This window comes from Pongo abelii, chromosome 16, assembly GCF_028885655.2.
Source record: "Pongo abelii isolate AG06213 chromosome 16, NHGRI_mPonAbe1-v2.0_pri, whole genome shotgun sequence".
Taxonomy (NCBI): Eukaryota; Metazoa; Chordata; class Mammalia; order Primates; family Hominidae; genus Pongo; species Pongo abelii.
In genome coordinates, this window is record NC_072001.2 from 68,385,045 (window position 1) to 68,408,153 (window position 23,109).

The 23,109-nt window shown below is 46.4% G+C and overlaps 1 protein-coding gene, 3 non-coding genes and 1 pseudogene across 10 annotated transcripts in view; 3 read left to right on the plus strand and 2 right to left on the minus strand.

Moving 5' to 3' along the window:
* Positions 1-5,234, minus strand: part of PARP16 (poly(ADP-ribose) polymerase family member 16) — a 28,102-nt gene extending 22,868 nt beyond the window's left edge. For 2 of the 7 annotated variants that reach the window (XM_024232931.3, XM_024232930.3), the window contains exon 1: positions 4,573-5,200. In XM_024232931.3, the coding sequence (XP_024088699.1) occupies positions 4,573-4,746 (174 nt within the window). In that variant the 5' untranslated portion in view covers positions 4,747-5,200. Of the gene's footprint in view, positions 1-4,572 lie in introns of all 7 variants that reach the window. The other 5 variants (XM_054532797.2, XM_054532795.2, XM_009249922.4 and 2 more) reach the window with 4 other exon arrangements.
* On the minus strand, positions 3,783-3,913 carry LOC112129263 (small nucleolar RNA SNORA24). The gene has a single exon (XR_002911672.1). It is a non-coding gene; the product is annotated as a small nucleolar RNA SNORA24 (small nucleolar RNA).
* Positions 5,235-13,819: 8,585 nt separating the features above from the next.
* On the plus strand, positions 13,820-13,935 carry LOC112129308 (U5 spliceosomal RNA). Its single transcript, XR_002911710.2, has one exon. It is a non-coding gene; the product is annotated as a U5 spliceosomal RNA (small nuclear RNA).
* Positions 13,936-17,722: 3,787 nt separating this feature from the next.
* On the plus strand, positions 17,723-20,620 carry LOC129050488 (cyclin-dependent kinase 11B-like; annotated as a pseudogene).
* A 1,890-nt stretch (positions 20,621-22,510) lies between these two features.
* LOC112129309 (U5 spliceosomal RNA) lies at positions 22,511-22,626 on the plus strand. Its single transcript, XR_002911711.1, has one exon. It is a non-coding gene; the product is annotated as a U5 spliceosomal RNA (small nuclear RNA).
* The last annotated feature ends 483 nt before the right edge of the window (positions 22,627-23,109 follow it).

A 23,109-nucleotide genomic window follows, 5' to 3' on the forward strand; every position in this document is an offset into this window, starting at 1 on the left:
ACTCCGTCTCAAAAAAAAAAAAAAAATCAGAGAGCTTATCAGAACGAAAATGGTCTCAAAACAAGACACCTCAGGGATAATTTGGGACTTTGAGGACAGTGGTAAGATAAGGCTAGATCAGACCTAAAGCCAAGAGCTTGGTTCAGCAGTGGGGAGTTCTCAGGAAATCGCCAATCAATAAAGTAATTTAAGTCACAGCTCTAATTTTTGGAAACTGCAACCCTTGTGTTATAGGTGTGTAATAACACCTCACAGTGTGGAGAAAGATTTAAATGACAGAAAATGGTAAACTTTCACATTACTTCCTAGTGCTTTTAGCTGAACAAATGAAAGTGAGAGACTTTTTTTGAGACAGGGTCCCACTTTGTCACCCAGAATGGAGTGCAGTGGCACAATCATGGCCCACTACAGCCTTGACCTCCTGGTTCAGGTGAACCTCCTACCTCAGCCTCCCGAGCAGCTGGGACTACAGGCATCCACCACCACACAGGCTAATTTTTTGTAATCTTTTTATAAAGATAGGGTTTCACCATGTTGCCCAGGCTGCTTTCGAACTCCTGGAATCAAATGACCCGCCCCAGCCTCCCAGAGGGCTGGGATTACAGGTGTGAACCACTGTGCCCAGCCAAGAGACTTTTTAACAGCTCCATACTTTCCTTCTTCAGGTAACTACAAAATGATCTAGCCAGTCAATTCCAGACCTGATTCCCTTTTCTTTAAAAGTTAGACTTTGATTCAGATACAGGTCCAGATGCCCAGTTCTCTGCATCATTTCAGTAACATGTGGCATGTGGCAAAAGGAGGCCTAAAGTGTGTGTTTATCTAAGAATGTATGCATGTCCCCAGAAATGGTGCCAGGCCCCCACCTGTGAGCAGTCTTGCTGCTGACGGCCATGCCTACAGACAGCCAAGAATCTATGTGGTCCGGGCTATTTTCCTAAACAATGGTGCCCTATAAGGAATATGGCAACAGAACTGGATGGTAAGAATCTGTGTTTCTCCAGTAGCCCTCAAGAGAAAGGGTAACTGTCTGGGACTGGTACAATAAGCCCTATGGGAAGGGCAGTCTGTCTCTGTAGAGGAGGTGGCTTTTTGGGGCAACCTATGTTGCTGATGCTCTCTTAAGGGATTACAAGTGGGGCGAGGGAGAGGGGGGAGGATGGGCCCCAAACAGAGCAATTGATACCTTTGCAGAGGGGTGAGGGATAGAGTGAGATCTATCAGGGGCACTTTTACTTTACTGGTATCATTTGAATTTTTTATAATGAGAATATATTCAAAAATTACTTGCATAATTAAAAATAAATTTTAAAAAGCATGATCCAAACAACTCCACAGGCCCCTTTGCATATATCCCATATTCACCAAACAAACCTGATTCCATTTGCCAAGACCTTCCAGCAGAAAGGAAATAAGTTGAGCATTCTAGTCCACTTGGAGGTATGTTTCTTGGTAAAAATTAAAGCTGCACTGTGGCCAAGTGCAGTGGCTCAAGCCTGTAATCTCAGCACTTTGGAAGGCTGATGTGGGAGAATTGCTTGCGCCCAGGAGTTCAAGACCAGTCGGGACAACATAGTGAGACCCCATCTCAATTTTTTTTTTTTTAAAAAGCTGCATTGTGAGTTTGATCCCTCTGACCCCAAACACTCCTCCCAAACAGGTCCCTCTCTCACCCTGCCACCACAGGTGTCTTTCTGGATCTCACCCCTATACCCTCCCCTGCCCAAGGATAAAAATCTCCACAACTTAGCAGGACATGTGTAGCCCTGCATGCTCCATAGGCTGGCCTCATCTCTTCCTGTTCCCCACAACAGTCACACTAAATCACAGTCTTGTCCCTCTCTGTAAGCTCACACCTCCTGGCTTTCTGACCATCCTGCTACTCCTCCTGGAATACTCTTTCCCTCTTCTCTGCTCTTGAAGTTCTGCCTTGGGACTTGGCAAGGCATCAGCCTCCACCCCTAGATGGTGTTCCCTGAGCCTGGCCCACAGCTGAGAGCTAGGGGGTGTCCTTGCTCTGGGCTTCCATGTTGTACAGCGCTTACCTAGTATGAGAGGTTAACACTGTTAACCTCTCCACGGGTTAATCCTGTATCCTTAGCACCTGTCCCATAGCAAACACTCCAGAAGTATCTGTTGCCAAAACTGAAGGAAGTTTCATACCCAGGGCCCTGATATAACACACTCAGAAAATTGAGTAACTGAACCTGCAAGAACAAATCTTGAGGGAAGTCAGTCAATTTGCCTCTTTCTCCAACCTCCCACTTCCGGTACCCTGAAACGCCTGTGCACCGTGGTCACCACTTGAGATGCCTTCAACACATCATTAGGTGGGCTACCAGGACCAGGTCGGGCCAGGAGGCTCAGCCTTTGTCCCTCAACCTCCTAGGAATGATAGCAAAGGAGGAACCAAACGCTGATGATTTCATCAGAGATAACGCTAAACACGTGTTGATTCTAAATACCTCCTTTAATCTATCAATGTGGTTCGTGCCATTAACTGATTGCCTAATATTGAACTAATTTTGCATTCCTGGGATGAACTCAACCTGGTCATAAGTAATTACCCTTTTTCATACGTTGCTAGCTTTAAGATCCTAATACCTTGAAGATAATTTTTGCATTTATACTCATGACATTGGCCTATAATTTTCTTTCCTTTTGTTTTTTTTTTTTTTTTTGAGACAGTCTCGCTCTGTTGCCCAAGCTGGAGTGCAGTGGTGCGATCTCGGCTCACTGCTACCTCTGCCTCCCAGGTCCCAGTTCAAGCAATTCTCCTGCCTCAGCCTCCTGAGTAGCTGGGATTTCCGGCATGCACCACCATAATGGTGAGACAGGGTTTCACCATATTGTCCAGGCTGGTCTTGAACTCCTGACCTCGTGATCCACCCACCTCAGCCTCCCAAAGTGCTGGGATTACAGGTGTGAGCCACCGCACTTGGCCTATAATTTTCTTTTTTTGTATCACCCTTATCAGATTTAGGGTCAAGGTTATGCTAGCCTCTTTTTTAATACTCTGTGTAAAACTGGGAATTATTTATTCCCTCAGTGATTGCTACAACTCACCAACGACACCAGCTATGTCCAGAGTTTTCTTTGAGGGAAAATCTTTGACTACTAATTCAACGTCTTTTTTTTTTTTTGAGAGAGAGACTTGCTGTGTTGCCCAGGCTGGAGGGCAGTGGTGTGATCACAGCTCACTGCAGCCTCGACCTCTTGGACTCAAGCCATCCTCCCGCCTCAGCCTCCCAAGTAGCTGGGACTACAGGCATGCACCACCCCACCCAGCTTATTTAAAAAAATTTTTTTTGCCTAGGCTAGTCTCAAATGATCCTCCTGCCTTGCCTTCCCAAAGTCCTGGGATTACAGGCATGAACCACCCAGCCTTTTTCTTCTTTTTCTACAATAGTTTAGAAAAGTTCGCCCAATAACCTGGCACCCTCCAGGTTTTTTTGTTTTGTTTTGTTTTGCTTTTTTTAATGGAGTTTCATTCTTGTTGCCCAGGCTGGACTGCAATGGCGCAATCTCGGCTCACCACAACGTCCGCCTCCCGGGTTCAAGCAATTCTCCTGTCTCAGCCTCCAGAGTAGCTGGGATTACACGCATGTGCCACCACGCCCGGCTAACTTTTTGTATTTTTAATAGAGACAGGATTTCTCCATGTCGGTCAGGTTGGTCTTGAAGTCCTAACCTCAGGTGATCTGCCCACCTTGGCCTCCCAAAGTGCTGGGATTACAGGCATGAGCCACCGAGCCTAGCCCCTCCAAGTTTTTAACAGTGAAGAATGTTACTTGTGCAAGTCAGAATCTGATACCAATTAAATAGTGACAGCTTTGCTGGTAAACAAGAATATGCTCTTCCATGGCTAGGAAGGGAGGCTGCCACACTTGACAGGTCCCAAAGATACATGGAGTTCAGTGTCTTTAACGAATATCAGCTATTGGCTATTTCAATTTTCTGCTTTTTATTGAATCGATTTTGGTAAGTTATATTTTTCTAGGCAATTCCAAACATTTGGATTATAAGGATAACTGATATCTTGAATGCTGACCCAGAGGTGAACTCTGCAAAAAAAGTGCCTGGTGAATCAGAGAAATAACAGCTTACATATTTACTGGATGTTGCAGCTTATAAAAGTACTGCCCATAAATCACCTCATCTGAAGACCAAGGTCTGGGTGGCTTTGGTCACTTTTTGGTGTCTAATTATTTGCAAAAGGATGTATAACTTTCTAGCTAAGTAAAACAGCTGATTCACATCAACCCTATTCCTGGCCAGGTTAGAAAATCTGTGGAGGACTATGCAACTATTCCTCACTTCAGTCCCCGGAGTCATTTGTCATTGACAGGAGAGAAGCAGCCACCAAGTGCCTTGGGAGTGTGCGTTGACATGAGGGTTTTAGGAGTGTTAGCTCATGGAAACCTTCCCCAAGGCAAGGCCAGGCCAAGCCGGGAATGGAAAGTCTGGGGGCTGTCATGTTTACTAACGCGGATGGAACTTGCCTCTACCTGTGGTTCCACAGGGCACTTGGTCCAGGACGCAGTGGGCAGCGCCAGGACAAAGCACACTCACCAGGGATTCAAAGTCCTTACAGTCGCCGCGGGCGTAGGACGAGGGGAAGGGCCGCAGCACCGAGTCGCGCTTGTAGCTCTGCAGGGCCGAGGCGAAGAGGCTGCACCGGAGGTCGGCGGCCAGCATGTCGCGGCCCGCCGCCTCCCTGGCGGCCGCCCAGCCTGAGGGCTGCATCCCAGGTCACTGCGCGTTGCCGCGGGAGACGCGCTGGTTAGGGGCAAGGGCGAGCGTGCGTTCAGCGCAGGGACTGGGCCCGCGGACAATGGGCCGTCAGGGGCCGGGTTCTCAAGCCTGGGGTGGAGCTAGGCAGGGGGCTGAGATGACAGGGGTGAGAACGTGCCGACAAGGGTCCTCTCCCGGAGTCTGGGCCGCGGCTCGCTGCCGAGGAGAGAGACCGAGGCCTGGACCGCGGGTCGACTGGGAGGTTTGGCCCAGGGATAATGGGACCGGGGTTGGGGGGGAGGGGTTCCCGGCCTGCGGGAGGGGCTATGACAATGGAATGACAACCGCGGGAACGTGCTGACACGTGTCCTCCGCGGAGGCCTGGGGAGGGAAGCAGCCCCAGGGGGACGGCGGGCAGAGCTCACTCTCCGCAAAAGGCGAGGCTGCTGCGCCGCGCGCGCCTTCCTGCCCCGCCTCCCGCCGCGCCGCCGAAGTCCCGCCTCTCGCCTAGCTGCCCGCGGCGCCACCTGTCTTCCGCCTTCAGCTCACGTCCGCTTGCCTTGCCCAGCCTACCTCCCCTCCCGCCGCCGCGTTCCCACGCTGCTCCGCGCTCCGCCCGGCCCAGCCGCTTCGAGCGCCAGCCCGCTCCGCCGTACGGGTTGTGCCCGCCCCGCCCAGACCCCGATCACCCGCAGCTAGGGAGAGTTGCCGCCGCCAGGGTGTGCTGGGCGACGTCGCCCACGCCCCTGCCAGCCATCCTCACAGCAGCCCTGGTAGAAACTGATGTGGGCACCCTCTCGACCCGCCCCTGTACTTGTCTTTGTCCCAGCTCTGCGGGCTGAGCCTACTTCTCTTCCTTGGGGTTTTAATGCTACCTATTGTGTCTCTCTTGAATCGTTTCCCTCCAAAACTGCACAGAATGAGCCATTTAACACCCAGGGAAACTGAGGCTTAGAGTGCTGCAATGCTTGCCCAAGACCCCACAGTCAGATGGGTAAATCTGGGATTCACACCGAGGTCTTTGGAAAACCAAAACTTCCTCTGCTTTTCAGCCTCCAGAATTCTCTGAATTGCTTGTCTCTGGCCTCAAATGCCCCAAGATCCTCCTTGGGAGGCCTCTCTGACAGGGAGCGTGGGGGAGAGCAGAGGGGCACTGACTTAACTCTGCTGGAGGGTAAGGACTAGACTCCCATCCCCTCTCCCTACTCAGAACCTTCATTAGAGAAAACCCCAAAGTGTGACCTCATGGTCACACGCAAATCTAAACACAGACCATTGTGCTTAGACCAACACACCGCACACACTCCTACACTGCAGGATCTTCTGAGGAAGAAACTTCTCCTTCTGCATCCAGGCTGTGCTGGGCCCTGGGCTCAGAGGAGAGGTGGTCCCATGCCATTGGATTGCATCTATGACTTCGGGAGGTAGGGCGAAGACTGGTCCCCCAGACACCACAGAGCTTCCCATCTTTTTTTGCCAGGTAAAGGTTGGGGGCTGCTCCCAGGAGCCCACATCAAATCTCTGTTTGCTCTGAGGCCTAGAACCACAAGGCCCCTAGTACTTCAAAAGCCCTGGGGGTTCTCATAGGACCCAGGAACTCTAAGGTGGCTTCTGAAGCTCAGACCCCAAGAAGGGAGAGCTTGGAGTGGGGCAGGAGACCAGGGAACCATCTCTCATTCCACCTCTTCTTCATTGCAGGCCCTTAGACAAAAGCCACCCTCTGATACCTCCTTGGCCTCAAGAATTTTGTTGGGTGGATATATAAAATTTGCTTATCTGAAGATATTTCTCACATATGATATGAGAATCATAGTGATAATATTCACATCACAGGGTGGTGTGGAAGGGCCTCTGATGGCCAGCATTCTCATGACTTAGCTCATGCAGAATATTAGAATTTTTTTTAATTCTTGTCAATTCCATACACACAAAGTTGAATTTCATTATAGTTTTAATTTGCATTTACTTGATAGTGAAATTGAATGTTTTTATGTTTACTTTATTCTCCTAGATTTTATCAGAATTTGCTAAGGTGGTCTCAGAACCACATTTCTTGTGGAGGGGTTTCAGCCCTGCTTATATAAATTTGATATAATCCACAGACCATACAATTCACCCATTTAAAGTGTACAATTTAAGTTTTTAGTACATTCACAGATATGTGCAACTGTCACCACAATCAATTTTAGAACATTTTTATCACCTCAGAAAGAAACTCTCTACACTTAGGCTATCACTGCTCTACCCACCCCACCATGTCGCCCACTCCTAAGCAATCACCAACATACTTGTTTTTTGTTTTTTAAGAGACTGGGCCTCGCTATGTTACCTCGGCTAGAGCACAGTGGCTATTCACAAGCATGATCATAGCACATTGCAGCCTAGAACTTCTGGCCTCAAATGATCCTCCTGGCTCAGCCTCCTGAGTACCTCGGACTACAGGCTCACACCACCACACCTGGCTTAGAGAACACATTTTGTTTACTCCTGTCCTTTTAAATTAATTGAGGTTTGTCTATTGCCTAGCACATGGCCTATCCTGGAGAATGTTTCATGTGAATGTATATTCTGCTGTTGTTACGTCAAGTGTTCTATGGATGTCTGTTAGGTCCAGTTGATTTATATTGTTTTCAAATCTTAGATTTCCTTGTTGATCTTGTTTATTCTATTCATTATTGAAAGTGGGGACCAGGCACGTGGCTCACACCTGTAATCCCCGCACTTTGGGAGGCCGAAGCAGGCAGATCACCTGAGGTCAGGAGTTCAAGACCAGCCTAGCCAATATGGTTAAACCCTGTCTCTACTAAAGATACAAAAATTAGCCAAGCATAGTGGCACGTGCCTGTAGCCCCAGCTACTCGGGAGGCTGAAGCCCAAGAATCGCTTGAACTCAGGAGGCGGTTGCAGTGAGCTGAGATCATGCCACTACACTCCAGCCTGGGTGACAGAGTAAGACTTCGTCTCCAAAAAAAAACACTGACAGGAAAGATATCCACCTCAACAGGTTTTTAATGCAGATGAACGTGCCCTATTCTGGAAGAATATGCCACAAAAGACATTTATTAGTAAGGAAGAAAATCGAGCACCAGGATTTAAGGCAGAAAGGGATAGGCTAACTATTGTTCTGTACAAATTTGGTCAGGTTTTTTATCAGAACTTCCCTTATCTGTAAAGCTGATAACCCCCAAGCCTTGAAGAGAAAAGATAAACACAAGCTGCCACTCTTGGTACAACAAGAAGGCCTGGACAACAAGAATCCTTTTTCTGGATTGGTTGAATGCTTTGTCCTTGAAGTCAGGAAGTATTGTATCTTGCCAGTAAGGAGCTTTCTTTTATTTATTTATTCATTGAGATGGAGTCTTGCTCTGTTGCCCAGGCTGGAGTGCAGTGGCGTGATCTTGATCTTGGCTCACTGCAACCTCCACCTCCAGGTTCAAGCAATTATCCTGCCTCAGCCTCCCGAGTAGCTGTGATTACAGGTGTGTACCACCACGCTTGGCTAATTTTTGTATTTTTAGTAGAGATGGGGTTTCATCATGTTGGCCAGGCTGGTCTCGAACTCCCGACCTCAAGTGATCCACCTGCCTCAACCTCCCAAAGTGTTGGGATTACAGGCGTGAGCCACCATGCCCGGCCAGCAGGAGCTTCCTTTTCAAGTTCTTTTGATATTGGACAATGTCCTTGGCCACCTGGAACCCCTTGAGTTCAACACTGAAGGTGCAAGTGGTCTACTTGCCTCTAAATAGGGACAATGTCTGTAATTCATCCTCTAGATCACGGGGTCATAAGAATCTTTAATGCTTACTACACCCAGTACTCTATGGAAGGGATTGTCAACACTATGGAAGAGGACCTAAACCAAGAGAACATCATGAACGTCTGGAAGGATTACACCATTGAAGATGCTGTAGAAAAACACGTGAAGGCCATCAAACCTGAAACAATAAATTCCTGCTGGAGAAAAATTGTGTCCAGATGTTGTGCATGACTTCACAGGATTTATGACAGAGACTGTCAAGGCAATCACGAGATTGTGGATATGCAAAAGACGTGTGTGTGGGGTCAAGGGTTCAAGATACCAATCTTGGAGAAATCCAAGGGCTACTAGATATCACACTAGAGGAACGAACAGAAGATGACTTGGTGGAGATGAGTGCCTTCGAACCAGTGCAAGACGATGAAGATGTAGAAGATGCAGTGCCGGGGAACAACTGACATTAGACAATCTGGCAGAAGTGTTCCTAGTATTCAAGACTGCTTTTACAACGTGGACCCTTCTATGATATGGGCACTGAAACTAAAGCGAGTATGCCTGCCTCTCCTGCCTCCCTTCTACCTCCACCTCTTCCTCCTCTGCCACTCCTCAGACAGTAAAACCAACGTCTCCTCCCTGTCCTCAACATACCCAACGTGAAGACAGTGAGGAAGAAGACCTTTACGATGACCCACTTCCACTTAATGAATAGTAAATATATGTTCTTTTTGTTTATTTGGTGGGTTTTTTAAAATAGTATATATATATATATATATATATATTTTTTTTTTTTTTTTTTTTTTGAGACAAGGTCTCACTCTGTCACCAGGCTGGAGTACAGTGGTGTGACCTCACTGCAACCTCTGCCTCCCAGGTTCAAGCAATTCTCATGCCTCAGCCTCCTGAGTAGCTAGGACTATATAGATGCATGATGCCATCCCCAGCAATTTTTTCTTTCTTCTTTTTCTTTCTTTTTTTTTTTTTTAGTAGAGACAAAATCTCGAACACGCTGGTGTTGTAACTCCTGGCCTCAAGTGGTCCTTCTGCCTTGGCCTCCCAAAGTGCTGGGTTTACAGGTGTGAGCCACTATGCCCAGCCTATTTTCTCTTCTTCTTTAATAACATTTTCCTTCCTCTACCTCATTTTGTAGTAAGAATACAGTATATAAATACGTTTAACACACATAATATGTGTTAATCGACTGTTATCTGTAAGGCTTTCAGTCAACAGTAGACTATTTGTAGTTAAGTTTAGGGGGAGTCAAAAGTTATATGCATCAGCGCGGTGGCGCACGCTTGTAATCTCAGCACTTTGGGAGGCCAAGGCAGGCGGATCACTTGAGGCCAGGAGTTCTAGACCAGCCTGGCCAAAATGGCAAAACCCTGTCTTTACTAAAAATACAAAAATTAGCTGGGCGTGGTGGCACATGCCTGTAGTCCCAGTTACTCAGGAGGCTGAGGCAGGAGAATCACTTGAGCCTAGGAGAGGGAGGGTGCAGTGAGCCGAGATCAAGCCACTGCACTCCAGCTTGGACCACAGTGAGACCCCATCTCCCCGCCAAAAAAAAAAAAAAAGTTATATGCAAATTTTCAACTGCGAAAGGGTCAGCAACTCTAATCCCCCATGTTGTTCAAGGGTCAACTGTATGTTGTTTTTCTTTTCTTTTTTGAGATGGAGTCTCGCTCTGTCACCAGGCTGGAGAGCAGTCACAGGATCTTGGCTCACTGCAACGTTCGCCTCCTGGGTTGAAGCAATTCTTCTGCCTCAGCCTCCCTAGTAGCTGGGACTACAGGTGCGTGCCACCACGCCCAGTTAATTTTTGTATTTTTAGTAGAGACGGGGTTTCACTGTGTTGGTTAGGGTGGTCTCAATCTCCTAACCTCATGATCCACACACCTCGGCCACCCAAAGTGCTGGGATTACAGGTGTGAGCCACTGCACCCAGCACCTGCCTGCCTGCCTTTCTTTTTCTCTTTCTCTCTCCTTTTTTTTTTTTTTTTTTGACAGAGTCTAGCTCTGTCACTCAGGCGGGAGTGCAGTGGTGTGATCTCAGCTCACTGCAACCTCCGCCTCCCGGGTTCAAGCGATTCTCCTGCCTCAGCTCCCGAGTAGCTGGGATTATAAAGCACACACCACCATGCCCAGCTAATTTTTGTATTTTTAGTAGAGACACGGTTTCACTGTGTTGGCCAGGCTGGTCTCGAACTCCTGACCTTGTGATCCGCCCGCCTCAGCCTCCCAAAGTGCTGGGATTACAAGCGTGAGGCACTGTGCCCGGCCTTTTTTTTCTTTTTGAGACAGAGTCTCGCTCTGTCGCCCAGGCTGGATTGCAGTAGGGTGATCTTAGCTCACTGCAACCTCCATTTCCCAGGTTCAAGCAATTCTCATGCCTCAGCCTCCCGAGTTGCTGGGATTACTGGCGCCCTCTGCCACACCCGGCTAATTTTTGTATTTTTAGTGGAGATGGGGTTTTGCCATGTTGGCCAGGCTGGTCTCGAACTCCTGGCCTCAAGCAGTTTTCCCGCCTTGGCCTCCCTAAGTGCTGGGATTTCAGGTGTGAGCCACCATGCCCGGCCAGTTGTTTTTCTTTGTTTTATGCATGTCTTATATATTTTATGCTCCTTAAACAGGCACTTCACCAAAGAAGATACATGGATGACAAATAAGCACTTGAGAAGATGCTCAACATCATTAGTCATTAGGAAAATGCAAATTAAACCAGAGATACCACTACACACCCATTTAAGTGGTTTAAATTTAAAAAATAAAACGAACAATTCTACATGTTGGAGAGGATATGGAGTAACTGAAACACTTATACATTGATGGTGGGAATATAAACTGATAACTACTCTGTAAAAACAGTTCTTATAAAGTTAAACATCCACCTACCATAAGACCCAGCAATACCCACTTCTAGGTGTTAAGAGAAGTGAAAACTCTTGCTCAGACAAAAATCTGTACAAAAATGTTTACAGCAGCTCTGTTAGCAATTTCTAAAAACTGGAAATGACAGGTGGGTGGGTAAATAAATCATGGTACAGCCATACAGGAACAGAAAGGAATCCAACAACATGAGTGAATCTCAAGGCATCTTGCTGAGCACAAGAAACCAGTTCAAAGGGTATGTACTGAATGTTTCATTTAAATGTCGGAAATGGCAAAAGTAGTGATGGAGGACAGGTCAGTGTTTGTAAAGGATTACAAGTAGAGGAAGGTGTGACCACAAAGAGCAGCATGAGGAAATTTTGGAGTGATGAAACTATTTTGTATCTTGACTGTGGTGGTGATTATGCAAATCTATGTATATGTTTAAAAAATCATAGATGCACAGTATTCAGTGAGGATAAAATAAAAAATAATAATAATTTAAAATCCTAGATCTGGCCAGCTGTGGTGGATCATGCCTGTAAAAAATACAAAAAGCAGCAGGATATGGTGGCTTGCACCTGGAATCCCAGCTACTTGGGAGGCTGAGACCTGGGCAACAGAGAGACCCTGTCTCTTACAGTGGCTCACGCCTGTAATCTCAGCACTTTGGGAGAATGAGGTTGTGGGATTGCTTACGGCCAGGATTTCGAGACCAGCCTGGCCAACATAGTGAAACCCCATCTCTACTAAAAATACAAAATTAGCCAGGCGTGGTGGCACATGCCTGTAATCCCAGCTACTCAGGAGGTTGAGGCAGAAGAATCACTTGAACCTGGGAGGCGGAGGTTGTGGTGAGCCGAAATCGCGTCATTGCACTCCAGCCTGGGCAACAAGAGCAAAACTCCTGTCTCAAAAAAAAAAAAGGAATAAAATTCTGATGCATGCTACAACATGGATGAACCTTAAAGACATTATGCTAAATGAAATAAACCAGAGACAAAAGGACAAATATTCCAGATTCCACTTATATGAGGCACCTAGAAAGGCAATATCACAGACAGAAAGTAAAATGGTGGTTGCCAGGGGCTGAGAGGTGAGAATGGGGAGTCATTATTTAATGGGTTTTGGGATGATGAAAAAATTCTGAAAATGGAAAGTAGTGATGGTTGCAGAACAGTGCGAATACATTTAATGCCACTGAACTGTACACTTAAAAATGGTTAAAAGGGTAAATGTTATGTATATTTTATCACCATAAAAAAACAAATGTTAAGAATTTAAATGCAGGCTAGAAAACATGTTAAAATACACTATATAATTATAACAATACATATTATATAATTATATATTACTTATATTATAACATATTTAATCATTAATATATAATATATACTATATGTAATATATATAGTATATATTTATATGATATATATTATATATATGCAAAATCTCGTGGAGAAAGCGAAAGAAGAGCTGGTGGCTGTGTCTCACGCCTGTAATCCAGCAACTCCGGAAGCTGAGGCAGGAGGCTCGCTTGCGGCCAGAAGTTTGAGACCAGGCTAAGCAAGAAAGCCAGAACCCGTCTCTAAGAAAAATACAAAAATTAGCCAGGTATGGTGGCGGGTGCCTGTGGTCCCAGCTAGTTGAGAGGCTGAGGTGGGAGTATTGGTAGGAGGGAGTTTTCTAATAGTTGGGGCGAGGAGGGGCAGTTAAGAGCAAAGGAATGGTTAATACATATTCCAGATAGTGACTACCCATATAGTGAGTGAGGGGTATGATGGAGAAATGGGCCAACGAAGGCTTCAAAGATGTTAACAATATACTTTTTGAACTGGATGGGAGACATCAGTGTTTTATTACTTTTCTTTGAATTATGTATGCACATAGACTATATCCATTATTTACGAGATATACTTAAAAATCTTTAAGATGTTTCTATTTTTTATTTTAGAGACAGGACTTAAAAGTCCTGGCAATTAACCGGGCACAGCGTCGTGCGCCTGTAATCCCACCTAGTTGGGAGGCTGAGGCAGAAGAATCGCTTGAACCCGAGAGGTAGAGGTTGCAGTGAGCCGAGATCGCGCCACTGCACTCCAGCCTGGATGACAGAGTGAGACCCTGTCTCAAAAAAAAAAAAAAAAAAAAAAAGTCCTGGGCAGCAACGCCTCTGCTTCGCCCCCTAAAGGTTGCCCCAAGAGCATCGTGTGACTGCTAAGGTATTTCCGGAGTCTAAAGACGATTATTCAGGTCTCATTTGCATACCCATAATACATTGCAAACAGTATTTTTTTCGGAAAAAAACAAATTTCTATATTGCTTGACATTTCTAGGTATGAGAATTTTACATGCAGAATTTTTCTGTATAAACTTTCTCAGGTAGTATCCCTTGAGATGAGTAGACACCATCAGTGTACTAGGAATTGCAGTTATCCGAGAATTGAGTTACAGAGAGTGGTAGATATACTCTGGTTTCTCTTCAGATCGCATAAATCTTTCGCCTTTTACTAAAGATTTCCGTGGAGAGGAACAATTCTGAGTCTTAACCTAATTTTTTGAGGCCTTGCTTTAGCAAGGCTACACAGAGTAGTCTAATAGTAGAAATAGTTTTGTGTTTTCTGTTGCTTTTCAGTAACACTGTGTAGCAGATACCGTATGAAACAGTGTCGAACTTTTCAGTTTTTTTCTCGTTGTCATACTGCTGGTTATTTCTGCGTGTGTTCATATATGTTCTAAAGGAATGTGGATTGTATGTATGCTTTTCAATTTTTTGTGATAGGCAGTTGATATGAAAGTAGTACCTCCTCTGGGGTCTTCCTCTTAGTCAAAGCTGTTTGGTAGATACGTGTTTTTTTGTTATTTTACAGTATTCATTTTCTTTGCAGCACTGTCCAGTTGAAACACAATGCGAGGGCTGGGTATGTATGGTGGCTTATGCCTGTAATCCCAGCACTTTGGGAGACCGAGGTGGGCGGATCATGAGGTCAGGAGATCAAGACCATCCTGGCTAACACGGTGAAACCCTGTCTCTACTAAAAATACAAAAAAAAAAAAAAAATTAGCTGGGCGTGGTGGCAGGCGCCTTGTAGTCCCAGCTACTCGGGAGGCTGAGGCAGGAGAGTGGCGTGAACCCGGGAGGGAGCTTGCAGTGAGCCGAGATTGCGCCACTGCACTCCAGCCTGGGCGACAGAGCAAGACACTGTCTCCAAAAAAAAAAAAAAAAAAAAATCGAGGTATAGGTGGAATTTTTAATTTTAAAAGCCACATTAAACAACTAAAAAGAATGGAAAAATCCAGTAATCCAAAGTACTATCATTTGTATATGTAATAATGAGAGATGTTTTACATTATTTTTTGCCCATACATATTTTTTGTCCTTGCTTTGGTAGACAGGGCTAATCTTATTTTTTGAGACGGAGTTTTGCTCTTGTTGCCCAGGCTGGAGTGCAGTAGGGCGATCTCGGCTCACTGCAACTTCCACCTCCCGGGTTCAAGCGATTCTCCTGCCTCAGCCTCTCGAGTAGCTGGGATTACAGGCGCCCACCACCATGCCCGGCAAACTTTTTGTATTTTTAGTAGAGATGGGGTTTCGCCATGTTGGCCAGGCTGGTCTCGAACTCCTGACCTCAGATGATCCACCCTCCTCGGCCTCCCAAAGTGCTGTGATTACAGCTGTGAGCCGAGCCGCCGCTCTTGACCTAATCTTTTTTTTTTTTGAGACGGAGTCTCGCTCAGTCGCCCAGGCTGGAGTACAGTGGCGCGATCTCGGCTCACTGCAAGCTCCGCCTCCCAGGTTCACTCCTGGCCTAATCTTAAATAGGAAACTTAATGCATTTTCTTATCAGCTCTTTCCTTTCTGCAAGCCATTATTTGTTGGAGTCACTGCTCTGTCCAGAAGTTTCTTTGCTTTGCTTAGTATGACTCTTTAGCTTTTATGCTTATTTTGGAGAAAGTTTTAAAATTTTCCACATCTAAAGGGTTCTGTGTATGCAGTGCCCTTACGAAACGCCTGTGGGTAACCGAACTCCAGGATATTGCCAGCACATGCCCTCCTGCCCCTTCCTGGCTGCAATCCTTTCTCTAGCCCATAAAGCCAGACACTAACCTGACTTTTGGGGTACACCTTTTTTTTTTTTAAGACAGGGTCTTGTTCTGTTGCTCAGGTTGGGGTGCAGTGGAGGGGTGCAGTGGCGCGATCATGGCTCACTGCAACCTCCGCCTCCCAGGTTCAAGCGATTCTCCTGCCTCAGCCTCCCGAGTAGCTGGGACTACAGGGGTGTGCCACCACACCTGGCTAATTTTTGTATTTTTAGTAGAGACGGGGTTTCACCATGTTGGCTAGGCTGGTCTTGAACTCTTGGCCTTAAGTGATCCACCCACCTCAGCCTCCCAAAGTGCTGGAATTATAGGCAAGAGCCATCGCACCCGGCCTAAATTTTTAGTGATGTAAGAGTTTTTAGTGTTAATATTAAAATGCACAAGATACTCATCCTTTGCATCTCTTTAAACTTATATTGTAAGTTACCACAAGAAAGCTGTAGGCATGATCTTTAAAATGTGCAAAAGGAACATACATCTTCGAAATTCTTTTCGGATTTAACGGAAGAAGATATTTGACGCCACGACCATAACGGGTGGGCCTTGTGGTCAGAACTGAGCAGTAAGTGGAAGTTGCGCCCTCTTGTGGCCATCGCGGAGGCTGCAACAGAAATGAGCAAGGAGTTCCAAGAATAGAGGTAACTCGCAAAAGGAGCTGAGACCTAGAGGCCCCCCAGTACCCTCCCTATAGGAAGAGTCTCTCTTTACGGAAAAAATTGAAATGATTGAATGTTGCTTCTACAAGAGAACCTGCTTCTTGTAACTGTGGGCCCTAGCATCTGGTCACAACAAATAGAAACCAGACAACAATCTACAAGAATGATTTAACGTTTATCTGTTAGTGTAGGCTGGCCACAAGTGGCTCACACCTGTAATCCCAGCACTTAGGGAGGGCGAAGCGGGAAGATCAGTGGAGGCCGGGAGTTCAAGACCAGCCTGGCCAACATGGTGAAACCCCTTCTCTACTAAAAATACAAAAATTAGCCAGGTGTGGTGTGTCGCGCCTGTAATAATCCCAGCTACTCGGGAGGCTGAGACAAGAGAATCGCTTGAACCTGGGAGGCAGAGGCTGCAGTGAGCCGAGATTGTACCACTGCACTCCAGCCTGTGTGACAGTGAGCCTCCATCTAAAAAAACACACACAAAAAACAAAACAAAACAAAACACCAGGAGAATCGCATGAACCCCGGAGGCGGAGGTTGTGAGCCCAGATCACGCCACTGCACTCCAGCAGTGTCTGTCTCAAAAGAAAAAAAAAAATTAAATAAACAAAAGCCTCATTAACCTGTTAGTGTAGATTGATCAACACTATATGAGATTAAAGCAGAATCATTTGGTAATCCCATGAATGCATAAACATATTTGATAAATTAAAACATCTATCCATTTTTATATATAATTTATACTATATATTTAATATATTTATATAATTTTATTTTACTTTCGATACAGTCTCTCCCTCTGTTGCCCAGGCTGGAGTGCAGTGGTGCAATCTAGGTTCACTGCAACCTGGACCTCCCAGGCTCAAGTGATCCTCCCACCTCATCCTCCCAAGTAGTAGAGACTACAGACTCGCGCTACCCCACCTGGCTAATTTGTGTGTTTTTTTGTAGGAACACGGTTTCACCACGTTGGCCAGGCTGGCCTCGAACTCCTGGGCTCAAGCCAGCCTTCAGCCTCCGCCTCCCGAAGTGCTGAAATTACAGGCATGAGCCACCAAGCCCAGCTATGTTTTAATCTTATTACAATAAGAATAGATGGGAATCTGCTTAAAGTAGAATAACAACCAAAAACATCACACATAACAAAGTGTTGTGAACTTTCCCTTTAGAGTCTGGAAAAAGACATAGATGACAGTATCACTTCTTCCATTCAATTTTTCACTAAAGGACTTGCCAGGAAAGTAAAACAAGAAAAGTCAGGGGAAGGGAAAGGTATAAGGAGTGAAAAAAGAAAAACAAAATTGTTATTCTCAGCCCATATGATTATCTTCATAGAAGATCCAAAAGGATTTGGAAGTATAGTTTAATATGGTAACCACTGGCAACATGTGGCTATTGAGCATTTGAAATGTGGCCAGTCTCAATTGAGATGTACTGTAAGTATAAAACACACACTGGATTATTATTATTTTTGAGATGAGGGTCTAGCTCTGTCACCCAGGCTGGAGTGCAGTGGCACAATCTCGGCTCACTGCAACCTCTGCCTCCCAGGTTCAAGTGATTCTCCTGCCTCAGCCTCCCGAGTAGCTGGGACTACAGGCACATGCCACTGTGCCCCGCTAATTTTTTCTATTTTTAGTAGAGAAAGGGTTTCACCACTTTGGCCAGACTGGTCTTGAACTCCTAACCTCAGGTGTTCCACCCACCTCAGCCTCCCAACGTGCTGGGATTACAGGTGTGAGCCACTGCTACCAGCCAGTTATTTTCTAAATTAAATTAGCATGAACCGTTGCTGGAAATTGAAGTGCAAGCCACACCATAAATAATGGATCAAGGTGAGTCCAAGCTTTGGATTCACAAGTCGTAGAAACCATCACCCTCCATTGGAGACTCGCAGGGCAAAAAACAAGTTAACTTTCCTTTCTCTAAACAGTGAAACCTACAGGACCGTTACGAGTGTAACAGAACAAAAGGCCAGAGAATGGAAACACTCTCCCCCAAAGCTCAATGCAGGGAGCTCAGTGTTGAGAGAACGCACCCCTTGGCCCCTTGCCACGTCTTATGAGTGGTAGCTACTACCGTATGGCAAGAACTTTGCATGTCCATGGGTATCTGTAACTTGCCATTACATTGTGAACTGTAACAAGCATTCAAGACCACCAAAACAGATGTACGCTGCCTGGCGCAGTGGCACACCTTTAATCCCAATGTGTCCAGAGTTGGTGTCCTTGGTCTGACTGACTTCAAAAGAATGAAGCCACGAACCCTCGTGGTGAGTCTCACAGTTCTTAAAGGCAGCGTGTCCAGAATTTGCTCCTTCTGGTGGGTTAGTGGTCTCGCTGACTCAGCAGTAAAACTGCAGACTTTCTCAGTGAGTGTTACAGCTCTTAAAGCAGCTCATCTGGAGTTCTTCGCTCCTCCCAGTAGATTTGTGGTTTCCCCTGCTTCAAGACTGAAACTGCAGACATTCACAGCGAGTATTACAACCTATAAAGGAAATCGCAACCTAAAAACTTAACAATAATAAGATTTAGCACAAAAACACTCAGTTTCCACGGTCTTAAAGACAACCCCAGTAAGTGACAGCGCTGTGCCGGCAGCCTGCTTTTATTGTCTCATCTGGCCCCACCCACATCCTGCTGATTGGTCCATTTTACAGAGAGCCGATTGGTCTGTTTTACAGAGAGCTGATTGGTCCGTTTTAACAGGGTGCTGATTGGTGTGTTTACAATCCCTGAGCTAGACTCAAAAGTTCTCCACATCCCCACTAGATTAGCTAGATACAGAGTGTCCATTGGTGTATTTACAAACCCTGAGCTAGACACAGAGTGCTGATTGGTGCATTTACAAACCTTGAGCTAGATACAGAATGCTGATTGGTGTATTTACAATCCCTTAGCTAGACATAAAGATTCTCCAAGTCCCCACCAGGCTCAGGAGCCCAGCTGGTTTCACCTAGTGGATCGCCCACCAGGGGCGGTGGTGGGCCGGCACTGCTGGGGGACCGGGCACACCCTCCGCAGCTGCTGGCCCGGGTGCTAAGCCCCTTACTGCTTGGGGTCGGCGGGGTCGGCAGGGCCGGCTGGCCGCTCTGAGTGCGTGGCCGCCAAGCCCACGCCCACCCGGAACTCTAGCTGGCCTGCATGCCCAGTGCACAGTCCTGGTTCCCGCCCGTGCCTCTCCCTCCACACCTCCCCGCAGGCTGAGGGAGCCGGCTCCAGCCTTGGCCATCCCAGGAAGGGACTCCCACAGTGCAGCGGCGGGCTGAAGGGTTCCTCAAGCGCGGCCAGAATGGGCCCTGAGGCCTGAGGAGGCACTGAGAGCGAGTGAGGGCTGCCAGCACGCTGTCACTTCTCACCAACACTTTCAGAGGTGGGAGTGGGAGGATCCCCTGAGCCCACGAATTCAAGACCAGCATGGGCAACATGTCTTTCACCATAGGGAGACCCCCATCTCTACAAAAAATTATAAAATAAAATTAGCCCAATGTGGTGGCTTGCAGACTATAGTCCCGGATACTCGGGTGACTGAGGCAGGAGGTGCTTAAACCCAGCAGTTTGAGGCGGCAGTGAGCTATGATTGCAGCCCTGCACTCCGGCCTGGGTGACAGAACCTGTATCAAAACAAAAACAAATAGGCATGGCTACAGTAACCTTCCAGCAGTCAAGAAGATGACTTTCAGCCAGTACCTCTATAGCAACCTCTGCAAGGGCTTGGGGGCCTTGCTCTCAGAACAGGGTTTTCATCTTGCGAACAAGTTCCTGACCTACTTCCCTGGGAGGAGCACCGAGGATGGCCTCAAGCACGAGTATTTCTGCGAGATCGCCCTCCCACTCCCCACTGACCCCTCGATGTTCCCCACGTGGCCCGCAAAGAGTGAGCAGCAGTGTGTGAAGTGGAGCACACCTGACCCGCTCCCTGCTAGGGAGGCCTGGGCTACGGCCAGCTGGGTGACGACCACCTGAAGGAAACTGGCTTCCACTTCACCATCACGAACCAGGGCGCCTCGGTCGCGGGCCCGGCTTCAGCCTCAAGTTCTGGCAAGGTCAGAGCCCACTCCAAGTCATGGGGAGGATTCAGCCCGGACCATGGGGCAGCTGCTGCGGCTGAGCTACCTTGAGTCTCTGAACTCCTCATCTCTGTTTTGTGTTCCACATTTTGTTTTTGTATTTTGGTTTGTAAATCTGTAGAATTAAATCACATTTTCCTTGTTGTGGGAGGGAAAAACCAAGCAAACAAACAAAACCAGATGGATGTTTGCTCACCAATGAGCCACATCAAAAGAAGCCGGTACAAAAGGCCACATGTTCTATGCTTCCTTTTATTTGAAATGTCTGGAATGGGCCTATCAGAGACAGAAAGTAGATTAGTGGTGCCAGAGGCTGGGTGAATGAGCAGGTGGGAAGTAACTTCTAATGGGTACTGTTTCATTTTTCGGAGTGGCAAAAACATTCCAACTGGGTGCGGTGGCTCACATGTAATCTCAGCACTTTGGGAGGCCAAGGCGGGGGATCACTTGAGGCTAGGAGTTCAAGACCAGCCTGGCCAACATGGTGAATCCCTGTCTCTACTAAAAATACAAAAATTATCTGGGCATGGTGGCAGGCGCCTATAGTCCCAGCTACTCGGGAGGCTGAGGCGGGAGAATCTCCTGAACCTGGGAGACGGAGGTTGCAGTGAGCCAAGATTGCACCACTGCACTCCAGCCTGGGGAGCAGAGCAAGACTCCGTCTCAAAAAAAAAAAAAAAAAAAGAAAAGAAAAACAATAACAGACCCAAAACAAAAAATTCTAAAATTATATTGTGGGGATGATTCTACAACTGTGAATATACTAAAAACCATTGAATTGTATACTTTATTTATTTATTTTGAGACGGAGTCTCGCTCTGTTGCCCAGGTTGCAGTGCAATGGCACAATCTCGGCTCACTGCAAGCTCCGCCTCCTGAGTTCACGCCATTCTTCTGCCTCAGCCTCCCAAGTAGCTGGGACTACAGGCGCCCGCCACCACGCCCTGCTAATTTTTTTGTATTTGTAGTAGAGACGGGGTTTCACTGTGTTAGCCAGGATGGTCTCGATCTCCTGACCTGGTGATCCCCCCACCTCGGCATCCAAAAGTGCTGGGATTACAGGCGTGAGCCACCGTGCCCGGCCGAATTGTATACTTTAAATGGGTGGATTGCTTGGCTTTTAAATTATATCCAGTAAATCTATTTTTTAAATGTATTAGACAAATTTAAATTACATGCATGTCAAATATGATTGACTTGCTAGCAAAGGAGCAGTAAAGTGAAAAAAAAAAAGTGTTGGTTCAGAGAAGGTGTGAAAGTCGGGAAATGAAATGTTTCCACCAGCGGCTGTAAAAGTCTTAGAGCTGGCTGGGCGTGGTGGCTCAGGCCTGTAATCCCAATTCTTTGGGAGGCCGAGATGGGAGGATTGCTTGTGGCCAGGAATTCCAGACCAGCCTGTACTGCTTTCCTTTCGCTGGTTGCCCAGTGAGCACATTCCTTAGAAAGGAATTCACTGTAGGCTGGTCAGAGACGACAGTGTAGCTCCGAGGGGGAGAGGACAGCACTATTTTTTTAAATTATTATTTTTTGTAGAGATGCAGGTACTCTGGGCCTCAGGCGATCCTCCCGCCTAGGATAAGGAGACACGAGGTCTGAAACTGGAATAGCAAGATTGCATCCCCAACAGCAGATTCTGGTCGGGCAGGAAACCTGAAACAGAGCGCTCAAGTTCCAATTTTAAACAGGACATTGCCAGGAATTCTCAAATGGTACGCAAAATTCAGTATATCCCCGGAGTGCACGGTTAAAAATAACATCAGAACGCCCCTGTGCCCACCACACAGTTTAAAAAAACGGAAATTGTCAAACTTTTTAAACCCCTGTGCGTCCTTCCCCAGTCACACCTCTCGCTCCTCACCGAAGGGAGGAACCACTGTTCTGAATTCTGTGTCAATCATTTCCTTGCCAATTTTTTCTCTTTCAATTTAATAGAAGTCTTTATTTTATTTAAAAGAAATCAAACTCAGACGTACAAATACACAAAACAGATAAAACCCGAGTCTCTGACCAGGAAAGCGTTATTTTCCAGCCAGCCAGTCTTCGGTTTCGCCCCCTAACGGTGACATAAGGCACTCTGTGAAATGCTCTGTTCTGGAATCAAAAGATTGATCCGATTATTTGCATACCCATAATGCACTGCTCACAGTACAAATTTAGAACGGCAAAATCAAACATTTTTATTCTAAGCATATTGTGTGAAAATTAGACTTGGTTAAACAGTATTCTTAAAATTTTTTTCTAGGTATAGAACCTTGGCAGTAACTAGTCACCATCACTTACTAGGAGTTTCTGTTGCCTGAGATACGAATTATGAAGTTATGCGACATACTCTGGTTTCTCTTCAGATCGTATAAATCTTTCGCCTTTTACTAAAGATTTCCGTGGAGAGGAACAACTCTGAGTCTTAAACTAATTTTTTGAGGCCTTGTTTCGGCAAGGCTACATGTAAGTGTTTAAAATTAGATTTTATGTATTTTTAAGTGGTCTTCTTACATGTTAGTTTAGTTTTAGCATAGCGTTTTATATTTCAGGATGTCATGCTGTGTTAGCTTCTGCTTGTAAGCGGCTTTAACCTACTATGAATGGAAGTGTTCTTTTTCTAATGAAGTTTTTTCCAGCGAGCTTGGATTATTTACTTCATTGTCATTAATGTGAAAGATTCTTATAAGTGTTTTGTTTGGGTGCGGTTGTTTATGCCGGTAATCCCACCACATTAGGAGGCCGAGGTGGGCGGATCACTTGAGGTCAGGAGTTCGAGACCAGCCTGGGGGAACATGGTGAAACCCCATTTCTACTAAAAATACAAAAATTGGCCGGACGTGGCGCCTGTCATCCCAGCTACTCGGGAGGCTGAGGCAGGATAATTGCTTGAACCCCGGGGGCGGAGTTTGCAGTGAGCCGAAATTGTGCCACTGTACTCCACC